Here is a 12176-nt window from a genome sequence, read left to right on the forward strand (position 1 = left end):
TGTCGTCGGGGTGGGGGGATGGGAGTTGGTTTTTGTTTTTGTTTTGTTTTGTTTGTTTTCACAAATTTTGTTCTATTGTACTTTACTAATTTATTTGATTCTTTTTGTTAGTTCTTATTCTTTTTGTTTTTATTTTTTGTTTTAACTATGATTTTACATTGTGTAAGCCACCTTGAGTCGGCTGGGCGAATAGGCGGCAATATAAATCAAATAAATTAAATAAATAAATATGCAAATATGCAATATACAGGTAGTTCTTGACTTGATTTAGTAGCCGTTCAAAGTTACAACGGCACTGAAAAATGTGGCTTGTGACCATTTTTCATAGTTACAACCTTTGCAGTACACGAAGTACAAAAAATGATGGTCGTATGATCAAAATTCAGATGCTTGGTTCATACTTATGACTTTTTCTATGTCCTGGGGTCATGTGATCACTTTTTCCGACCTTCTGACAAGTAAAGTCAATGGGGAAACCAGATTCACTTAACAACCAGGTTACTAATCTATCAATTGCAGTGATTCACTAACAACTGTAGCAAGAAAAGTTGTAAAATAGGGCACAACTCACTTAACAAATGTCTCAGAACAACATAAATTTTGGGATCAATTGTGGTCGTAAGTCAAGAACTACCCATATCATCCCATTCTTTGGCAGCAATCCCTCTTCTAAATGCATTTTTTATCCATAATCTCCTTCATTTCATGATTATGCCAAGCATCTTGTTTTGTAGCCTAATTCCACATATTTCACTAGTATTTTGTAGCATAATTCTTTTCATTCTGTGCCAGTCAAATTCCACATCATCTTTATTGAGAAAGAATTCCTTTGGGTTCTATTGACTCCTGGCAATTGCCTGAATTAGTCCCTGCAGTTTTTTGGGCAATGTTTTGGGGAGTGATTTGCTCTTGTTGCTTCCTAGGGCTGAGAGAAAGTGACCGCCCAAGGTCACCTAGTTGGCTTTATGCTTAAGATGGGACTAGAACTCACCGTTTCTGGTTTCTAGCCCAGGAGCCAGAGGTGGTATTCAGCAGGTTCTGACCACTCCTGGAGAACCGGTAGAGGAAATTTTGAGTAGTTTGGAGAACCGGCCAATATCACCTCTGACTGGCCCCACCCCCATCTATTCTCTGCCTCCCGAGTCCCAGCTGATTGGCTGGGTCTTCTTTTGTTGCCCTGCACAGGAGAATGGAGCTGGAAAGCAGGTTATTGGGGTGGGCAAGGAATGGAGATTTTACAGTACCCTTCGCCTGCCACACCCACCAAGCCACGCCCACCAAGCCATGCCCACAAAACCAGTAGTAAAAAAATTTGAATCCCACCAGTGCCAGGAGCTCAACTACTACACCAAGCTGGCTCTCCATATGGGAGTTATATATGTGTATATTGGATTTAGCAGCAAAATTGTGCCCTGTTGTGATATGGTACTGGAAATGCTTAGCTAGCTGTTTATTTTGTATGAATGACATGGTGCCTTCAGCTAAATCATAACACTGACTGAATTCCCAAATTCAAAACAATCCAAACCTGGCAAAATTGAATGCCCTTCCAACTGTTGTCTTTGAAGGGAAATTATGGAGTCTTCCACTTTAAAAAAAAACTTTGTTCTTAAGTTCCTGAAACATTAACCCATATTTGCTAGAATACAATTATAAGGTGCTCAGTTGTAGCTAATAACTCTCCATCTAGATAGATTTCCAGGAGACTCAAATGTATTTCATTTATAATTATTACCATCTGATCAGTGTGATTTTTGTTTCTCTGGGTGTGAGTGTGTTTTATTTTCTTATTTATAAAACACAGCATATCAACATTATATAAATATAAAACATATATTTATTAAGTTTTAACATAGTTTTTACTTGCTGTTTTGCAATTTTTTTGTGTTGTTGTTTCTGAATTGGTCAATGACTATAATCAATTCTACTTCCATTAAATTGAATATCTAGTTTACTGGTGAAATTGTGTCTCTTCTAAAAACAGAATCATGTTTTTTATGTTTAAACTGAAAGATAAAATATGTGTTAAAAACAACATATGGAACATTTCTCTCTTCAAATCCACAATATCATTGCCAATTTCTAATAAAAATAATAAGGATTATGCTCAAGAGATTCTCTAACACCAAGTATTTAGCAATTTTTGTAATGTTGAATACAGATTGATTTTTTTTTTTTTTGTCAAAAAAAATGGGGTGACTCAACTTTTGACTCCACATTTGCTCATGTCTGTTCTCTTCCACTGTTTTCCATTGTTACTGCTTATTCTCTGGACATTTCTCTCTCTATTTCATTCCTCCTGTCCTCCCTGGATGGGAAGATTATGTATTAAATATGACTACACTGTAATGTTTTGGCAATCATTTAGGTATTGTATTTATATAGGTTCATATGCTGTTCAACCTTCCAAGCTGGGCCCCCTTCTGAACTCACAAAATTCCCCAGAAAGAATTGCTATTTTTGAGAATTCTGGAAATTGATATACCCACCTAGATTTTTGTGCATCTGATATGTTCTTAAACACACATGCAGAGGTGGGCTGCTCAGGGTTCAAAGGGGTTCGGGAGAGCCCCCTGGCTAAGATTCTGTGCAATTTGGAGAACCCACAAATCCCACTCCTGGCTGGCCCCACCCACCCCGCCCCACCCCTCCTAGGAGTCACCACGTGGCCCATTTTGGATGCAGGTAAGTGCAGAGTGCACACGTAGGCTCAGGGAGGGCAAAAAATGGGCCTCCCAGAAATTTGGGAAAGCCAGGAATGGGCCTGTTTCCAGCTTCCAGAGAGCCTCTGGAGCCCAGGGAAGCCATTTTCGCCCTCCCGGAGGCTCAAGGAAAGCCTCTGGAGCCCAGGGAGGGAAAAAATGCCCCCCACCATGGTGCAGGAGGCTGACTAGGCCACATCTACCATGACCACACCCACCCAGCAACTTGGCAGAGAACCCATTGCTAAAAATTTTGAAGCCCACCCCTGCACACGTGTATATGATTAAAAGAAGTAATTTTCCAATCATATATTCAGAGACAGCTTATGTATTTGTTAAATTTTAGGTCACAATGATCCCTGCAGCTTTTCCCCAAAAAAACCACCATAATAATGTTTTTCTACTATGACAGATGAAACATGTAGTGCTTTTTATCCTTTACTTTCATCTTACATGATAATTTCACTTATTTTGTTTAAATTTCTCAAAACATTAAAATTCTCCTTTACAAGTTTAGAAAATTCCTTCAACATTGGAGGTTAATAATTTAGGAGAATTAAGATTTCATGCAACTATTAAATTATGATGACTGGGTCTTACCAAACTGGATTATGACATCAGTTTCTAACATCCATTATGTTTCAAGCAATATTAAAATATTTTTCTTAAAACGTAGTTCAGGAGAAATGGAGATTTCTATAAGCTAGTTATTTTCATTTTTAAAAAAACTTGTTTTATAGGCTGTTGGGTTTGGTAATTACCTGCTACTTTGTGCCATAATCTATTTCATACATTGTATAGCAAGAAATCTGACATTTTAGAAGAGGATGTACTCAATAACCAACCCCACCTTCCTGCCATGTTTATTCATGTGAAAATTTGAAAATATGTTTGCTGCCTTCACCCTTTACATTTTTAAAGGTGCCCAAAACACAAAGTGCTTTTCATACTAGCAATCTTCTTCTATCGTAATTGATATTCATGTAGGAATCCCAAAGGTGCCTTTTAAAGAGACAACTGGACTTCCTTTGTTTCTCATCCAAGAAGCATCTTCAGTTCTGAACTGAAGAAGCTTCTTGGATGACTTCAAGGAAAAACAAAGAAAGTCCAGTTGCCTCTTAAAAAACACATTTGGTACAACCATGAACCTAGATGTCTGGGAATTTCCATAGACACTCATGTGGGAACTTCCTAAGTAAGTAGAAGTTATGTTAGATTTAGGATTTAGGTCAGATTCTTACCTGCAGATCTGTCATGATATTTGGGAATAACCTTGGGAGATGGGAGGAAGGAATGCTGCTTAAGAATGATCAGACAAAAGGCCAAACCCCAAGCTGCATAAGGGATGCACACACACACACACACACACACACAGCGGGGGGGAGGGAGGGAGAGAGGGGAGGATCCTTTCTAATTTATCATATGTAAAAAAGATGCAGAGGATTTGTACTTTCATACTTGGAAGATAATGGTGAGCCTTGCCAGGCAGACCAATAAGAACCATAAGATGAACTTATTCTCTTTTATTGTAACACTACTGAAATAATCTTTTTACAGCTTGATAAGTTAGTAAAGATCCTTTTTATTTTCTTTCTGTGTCCATTAAGTAGCTGTGAGTTGCCCTCTCCACTTTTACTTGCTCACTTCCTTGGTAGCATCTCTTCTTCCAATCCCCCAAGGTCATTCCAACATACCATTACAAAATCTCAAGCCCATCACATTTTGTTATCCTGAATGCCCGGAAACGGTGTCTAGAATCTTCAGAAGAAAAGATGTCAGGTAATAAGACTTTTCCAATCAACCATTGAGCTAGTAGCCAGCTGCTTTTGGCTAGTTAGACTTGCTAGATTTCTGAGAAAATATCTTAATGGAAATGCTGTGGAGCTGGACTGGCCTCTGGATCCCTACCCTTATTATTTCCTAAGATGCCTGATCTACTTTGGAGTTAGATCATTCTGGGGATAAGATGGTGGGCAACTACCGGTCAGCTTTTTAACACTCCCAACTCTTCAAAACCTTCAAATTAAAAACAAAAACACCAAATACAGTAATATCACCAAAAATAGAATAGAAGTAGTAAAGAGTACATTTCCACATTTTGAGCAGGACTGCCTAGCTTTTAGAAAGCTTGAGTGTTGGCAGTTTCTACTCTCCAGTGGCTGCTCAGCTATTCTTGCCCCCCTGCTTTTCCCCCAAAACTCATTTTAAGAAACAGATATTAAATAGAAGGACTTTTATGTGATCATTTCCAGCCAGGAAAAGACATATGGATTGAAATTTCTCTGAAACTATAAATTGGGCTTCTTCTATTATGTTGGAATCCATCACTCCCTGTATTCCTTCTGCCAACCATTGGGGATGGAAGAGTGGGCAAGGTAAAATGTCTAAGAGAATTCAGTTGGGGGTTCTTGTCTTTGTTCTGCTTGCTGCTAATTCAGGCAAGCCGGAGAGGAGGTGGGGGGGGGGGTGGAATTGTCTTGATCGGCTGCTTTTGCAACATGAGCCTTTTTTCCGTCTGCAGTGATTTGGGATCTCGCTATAAATATTGATTACGTGTGAAATATTGGCAGAGGGAGGGCCCAGTTTTTTCATAGAGGAAAAAAAGGAGGAGGAAAGAGAAGAAGGGAGATGTGCTCCAAAGCTTCATCCTGCTTACCATTTTAAGTTGCTTCTATTTAGAAATATGCTGTGAAGTGGGAAGTATAGCTGCAGTGACGGGTTTATGTTGTCAGTTGTCTTCATTTTCATCTCCCTTGCACATATCGACACAGTATATTTCAGCAGAACATCCACATCTGGTGTGAACATGAGTTAGGGAAGGATTCCCCCATGCTAACCATCTGCAGTGGTTCAAGGCATCAACCTGCCAACAGCTGGTAAAAGCAAGAAGCCATTGCTGTAGTACAGTATTTCTTAAACTTGCAACTTGAAAATGTGCGGACTTCAACTCCCAGATTTCCCCACCAGCCTGCATCTTCAAGTACAAAAGTAGAGAAACACTGCTCAAGTAAAACCAACTAATTCAGTTTGCCTCTCTGCATCACTGCTGAGCTCCACCATTAATATGATATAGCCAGGATGAATTGTTTTAATTTCCTTGTTCTGGAAATGCTTCAATTATCTTTTTCCTCCTGCACTTTTTCACATCTACCGTGGTGTTATGGTGAAGATGCTGCACTAGCACTGCAGAACCAGGTTTAACACCAGCCTCAGCCATACACTCTCTCCTCAGCACAATCTGCTTTACAGAGTTGTGGATTTAAAAAAAGAGAGACATCCCCAAATACCATGCTCAGCTCCTGGAAAGAAACATGAGACATAAACCTAATTAACTAACGGCAGAGTATAAAGGAGAGGCATATGAAGGTGCAGTATGACAGAGACATTTTGACAGTTAAATCTGCATTGAAACAAACACCTTTGCTATGAAAGGATTCCATGTGTCTCTTCTGCATGTTGAATTATGCTGTAAAATGGGGAGAGAGAAGGTTAGGAAACAATGAAAAAGACTGTATTCATCTCTTCAGGCACAAGTGCCATGCCTGTCTCTGATACAGTAAAATAAGAAAGGAATTACTTTTCTTCAGCAGCCAATTCAGAGTCTTCTGAATATCTGCAAAAAGTGAGGTAAAAATTAAAACACACCCCATAACCAGAAAGTGGGCTTTGGAAACAACAAAAGCAAGAAATAGGAAATACATGCTATATGAATTTTGCAGAAACATTTTAAATTGCTACTCTCCTTATTCTGGTCTTTGATCCTAACAAAGATTTCATTGATTGTAGAAATATGGCTGTAGCATCCTAATTGCTAAAGACATTTTCTTCCTACTGCTCCCCCTCACCTGTGGATGCAAGCATGTGCATTTCCACAGACCTCCAATCCCAATCTATGTCAAGCAACCTATGCTTTGAGGAGCTTCTTCCCCACTTTGGATTCCTGGACAACTCAGATATATCGTAAAATTGTTTTGTCACCCTTATCAACATATTTAAACTATTTTATGATATAGGATAAGCCCCTTATTTTATGGGATAAATCTAGAAATAATATGTGTTCAGTCTGTTACTTTGGACTAGGTAGGCACCAAGTCTTCTAGTCCCTTGAAAGTAGCTGAAGAATAGCCTGTGACTCAGACAGTTTTATAAACAAAATAATGGGATAACTACTAAAACTATCAAAGAAAGAGCCAGTTTGGTGTAGTAGTTAAGGCATCAAGTTGAAATCGGGAGGCCATGTGTTCTGCTCCTGCTTTAGGCACAAAGCCAGCTGTGTAACCATGGGCGAGTCTCTCTCTCTCTCTCTTTCAGGCCTAAGAAATAGGCAATAGCAAATCACCTCTGAAATTTTGCCAAGAAAACAGCAGGAACTCATCCAGATAGTTTTCAAGAGTCACTGACTGGAAGGCACAAAAACAAACGATTTAAAAAATAGACCATGTTTCAGAATCATGCAAAGGAAAGGAAAAAAAGGTCTTGTATTATGTTCTATCTTGTATTATCTAAATTAGTGGTTATGACACCAAAGTACATCAAATATCCAGTACAGTATTTTCTCCGAAAACAGAAGAGACAATACCAAATATTCACACCAAATTCACTTTGCCAAAATATTTATTGTGATCTTCTGAGTTCAGTGCGCTGTTTTTTCACTTCCCTTATTCCAATTAGATCTCCAAGTATTTGGGCTCATACATACAACTACCCGTTGTAATTCCCTGGGATTTGATTGCCAAGTGTCCAAAATCCACTCATATGAAAGTAATATTGAGAACACAGTAATGGAAGAGTGAATATTATATTATGTGATTTATTTTGCTAGTTGTTAATACATTATTGTATTTATCTGCTTCACTCTGTTTTTTGTTCTTTTAAATTTTGCTGGGCATTGATTTAATAAATATTGATTGATTGATTGATTGGAAAGTCATCTACCACATCTGTGAGTTGCCATAGCTAAGAGGATGATGCAGCCAGTGGGCAAAGGACCATAACGAATGCAAACTCACATATTGGTAACATGAGTGTTAAAAAAAGGTCCAAAAATGTCAGGCACTTCTTGACATTTATAAAAAGAAACCCTGTTTTTAAACTGAAGGTAGTTTTAGGGCACCTGAGAATGTCAAGTATATCACGAAGTGTTTCATTGTATGGTAGGATTCAAGGAATGTATCTTTAGGATCTTGGTGATATGATGCATATCACATTTGTTCTTATTGACACCCAATTCCTTGCAGTCTCCACCTTGTCACAGTCTTACACAAATATCTGCCTGCCAAGGGGGTTAGTAGATGCTTGTGGAAAAATGAGCTATACCGAATGGTACAATTGTACCTGTATTGTGTTCTTGCTAGCATAATTTGCAATGAAGTTTAATGGTCATGATCATAAGCATGTTTAATACCTGTCTGGTTAGCTTGCAGGACTATGGTACAAATGAATCCTACAGGTTCATTTTATGGGTTTAGACAATTTTCCAAGTCATAGGAAGACAAATCAGGCATTGCAGATTGCCTGTTCTCTAGTAAGGTATTTTCTTGCTCATGGCTTAAATTCAGCCCATTATCAAGAATAGAAATAGCTATTACACTGATGCCTTAATTGGGATGCATGTCCTTCATAAACTCATGTGTTCTGTTCTCTGATTCAGTCCAATTTGGGCCCAAATCATATCCTATATATAATTTTATTAAAAATTAATGAGTGGGGATAATGGAAAAGATAGAGCACAGCAGTTCTTCCTTCCCCTGCAAATGGAATGCTTAGTTTGGATTTTAGTGCATGTTCAAATCTCATTCAAAAAAATAAGTTTGAGCTTTCCAATGTTTTTTTTCCCTTACGAAAATGTAAGGAAAATTCTGAAGGCAGGGTTTTTAAAAATCCATTTGCTTAACAAGAAATAAGATTTCTTTCCTGGTTCTTATTGTTATACTGGCCTATTATGGCACATAGATATAGAAATGACTGACACGTATTCTCATTAAATTTAAAGATGCTGGAATAAACATTTTTGCATATCTAAGTTTTGAAAAAAAGATTAAAAGCTAACAAAGACTAACATAAAGTAAAAGAGAGAAAGAAAGGAAAAAAGAAATAAATAAAAAGAAATATCTTCCAACAGGTGCAAAAAGAAAAAATATTTTTTATTATCTATTTTTTCTAATCAACAAACAAATTCATTTTTTCTGTTTCTTGCAAAAAGTCTCTAAGGGGTTTCCAGTCAGCAATAAACATAGATACTGTCTTTTTCCTAATCAAGGAAGTCAATTTAGCCACCTCTCAAGTTCCATCATCTTATCCAGCCTTTCCTCCATTAAGGGTAATATTGAATCTTTCCACTTTTGAACATATATTACAAATATTACAATATATTACATATATTACAAATATTGAATCTTTCCACTTTTGAACATATAATAATCTCACTGCAGTTATCAGATGTAAAAAACAAAGTTCCATGTCTTTTTTTTCCAGCTGTCAGTCCATTTTTTATATGATACAAATGAAATTACCTTTAGATAAAAATAAGTAAAATAAAGACATAGAAGAAGCAAGTTGGGATAAGATATTTTGACTATAAATATAGTGGACAGCTAGTTAGTTACAAGCTCTACATCTCAAGAAAAGCTAATCAGGCATTCTTACTTCACTTTCTCTCTATAAATGTATTACTTTGAGAGTTCAATTGAGGTTGTAAAAATCAACAACTTGAAGGGTATATCATCTTCAGTACCATAAGACCCCTTGTTTTTTTCGGGTGAATACCTGGTCCATAATAAATTCTACCTAAGGAAATGTAATTGAGCAGACTATAATATCATTATCCTTCAAAAATATTGAGGTCTCCAGAGCTAAATTAATGAGAATCAAGATGGAACTACAAATGTTTTCTCTAGAAACTAGACAGTTTCTTCTTGTGAGAAAAAAATGACAAATACAGGCAATCACTTGGCAGGCCTGGAGTCACATCCTTCCAGAAGTTCCTGGATAATCAGAACATTCAGAAAAGGATGTGGGGAGCAATTTAAGCCAAATAAATTTCTAATTAATTTTGCCCGATAAATTGGATTCTTCTTGCAATTTACCGTGATATACGAAGAGATACCAAAGTTGTAACAAAACTATGATTCTCAAGGGTATTGAATGAGAAAAAAGAGACAATGGAATAGTTCACATTGATTTTCCTTTGGCAGGTGTCTTTATTAACAGGTAAATTAAATATGCGAGAAATGTATTACATTTTCCTTAAGGCAAAGACTATGGAATTTTAGTGGGCAGCCAACGCCTCCTAAAAGTAGCTCATTTTTAAAGCCTATAAAGACATTTCCTAGTATTAATAAAGGGAATAATTATATTAAAGTATTTGTATTTAGGATCTTGTCATTTTGGACTAATAAATCATTGTCTTCTTTCCCACTATATTTTTAGCAGCCTCTGGCTCCTAGCCTGGTAGGAATTATGCTAATATAAATGCAATATTGTTCCAAGCTCTCTTCCAAAGACCTTGGTTCAACATCCTTTGGAGAAGCTTGAATAATACAGATGGGAATGCATATAACCAGTTATAACATGTTCTTCATTACTCTTGTTAATATTTTACATGCAGGGTTGAAGAATGTTATGAAAAAAGGCAGATGTCTGTTACAACAAATGGGCCTTACCGAAGAGATGCCTTTGAGAAGTACCTGCAGAGAAAACAGACCCAAGATGTTGCAGCTGATGGAAGAGATGGTCGAGCAATTTTGTCCAAAGAGCAGAAGGGCATTGGTGCTCCTTCAAATACAGCAAACACTAACAGTCATTGGAACATCTTACGGCGGAATACGCTTGTCCACAAGCAGGGATATACCAATCATGCCATGGAAGACGAGAAGGAGGAGGAGGTTTATCATGTGTGAATGCATAGGCCCAAGTACCTCTGTGGAAAGTAACATAAACTGGGATAAAGAAACCAACATTTAACAAAGCAATGTCTCCATTCAAAAGTGTATTTAACAGACTTAAAAGACAGCTTCAGCATTTTCGTAACACTGCACGCAATACTTCTGAGAAAGATGTATAGAATATACCTTCATGCTGCTCAGAACAACTGGTCAAAAGAATGATGGTGTACAATTGTTCCCACCAGATGAAACTCACTCATACTTAGAAACAGGACAGTGAAATATAATGGTTAAAGAGCTAGATTAGGACCAGGGAGTCCAACAATCAAGACCAATCTCAGCTATGGGATGATGATGTTAAGTTAGTCTCTCTGCTCTCTGTCAATCTACCTCATAGGGTTGCTGTTGTGGGGATAAAATCAAGGGAGATCCTCACATAGGTTAACTTGAGTTCTTGGAAGAAAGGTGAGCTAAATGTAGCACATAATATTATATATAGAAGTCAAACACTAATAAAGATGAATGCCAATGTGGATGTTCAGTGTTAAATATTTGCATTCCACGGGATAAGTAAACTCTACTTAAAGGCTCCAAAGGTATGGCTGTGAATTTAAAACTGGGAAATTGATCGGAGAGGTATAAGGTACATTTTAACATATACTAGACCTCATTGTTTCAGAGATATTTCCTTACCTAAAAAGGATGAAAAAACATTAGGAATAGGAGTGCCTTCCAATTTCCTCCTACATCTTTGTGGCTGACTGCCCTCTGGCAGTTGATGTTGGGACTCTTCTATACAGCCTCTGGAGGGCTAGCATGGTACTGGTCTACCTGATCTCCAGGGGCCAAAGATGAGGCCAGTCTACCCAGCCTCCAGAGGGCTAGGGTAAGACCAGTCTACTAAACCTCTGGGCAGTGGTGTGGCAGCAATGAAATGACCATTCATGAAACGAATCATGGTTCTTGGACTTTGGACACATTCTGCAAGTTAGCCCTTTTGAGGTAACTTGGTTCAAAAATTGTTGTTCTATGAGGCACTGTTTTGCCCGATTAAAGGACATAGACATAAGAGTTTCATGGTATATAGTAAATTCATATGGAAACTTTTGAATAGAATTTTAGTAGACAATCAAGAAGATTGCTAGATGTGTGTGTTTTGTATTATGTATAGCAAAACTTGTATTGTAATTGAACAAATGGGGCAGGTAGTGTCTGTTATTCACAACAATACAATAAATATGCCACTGCAGGGAGTCTTCAACTTATGAGCCTGGAATTGCGTTTGTAAGTCATGTCACATGACCTTTACCTGATTTTACAACCTTTTTTGAAATGGTCATTAATATAAACATGGTCATTAAATGAATGCAGTGTTCAAATTAAGCAAATCTCTTGTCCCTAGTGGGTGGTTTGTTTGTTTGTTTGGCCGAAATGAGAAGTAAACACTGGTTTCCAGCAAAAAAACCAACAGCATAAATCTTGTTCATGTGACCAAGGCTGTGGCAAATGGTTGTAAATGCAGTTTGGTTGTTGAGTGCCCAAAATATAATGATATGATCACAGAGTGCAGGCCATCAGAACCTTGAAACGA

The 12176-nt window shown here is 37.5% G+C and overlaps 1 protein-coding gene across 1 annotated transcript in view; it reads left to right on the forward strand.

Annotated features, from left to right (window-relative positions):
* The window catches only part of LOC113425237 (transient receptor potential cation channel subfamily V member 6-like), an 89251-nt gene extending 77278 nt beyond the window's left edge, over positions 1–11973 (forward strand). The window contains exon 15 of the mRNA XM_087957333.1: positions 10309–11973. Coding sequence (XP_087813459.1) covers positions 10309–10600 — 292 coding nt within the window. The 3' untranslated portion in view covers positions 10601–11973. The remainder of the gene's footprint in view (positions 1–10308) is intronic.
* The last annotated feature ends 203 nt before the right edge of the window (positions 11974–12176 follow it).

The sequence above is a fragment of the Notechis scutatus genome, chromosome 2 (genome assembly GCF_049901735.1).
Source record: "Notechis scutatus isolate UNSWTSFEM ecotype Mainland chromosome 2, rNotScu1.2, whole genome shotgun sequence".
Taxonomy (NCBI): domain Eukaryota; kingdom Metazoa; phylum Chordata; class Lepidosauria; order Squamata; family Elapidae; genus Notechis; species Notechis scutatus.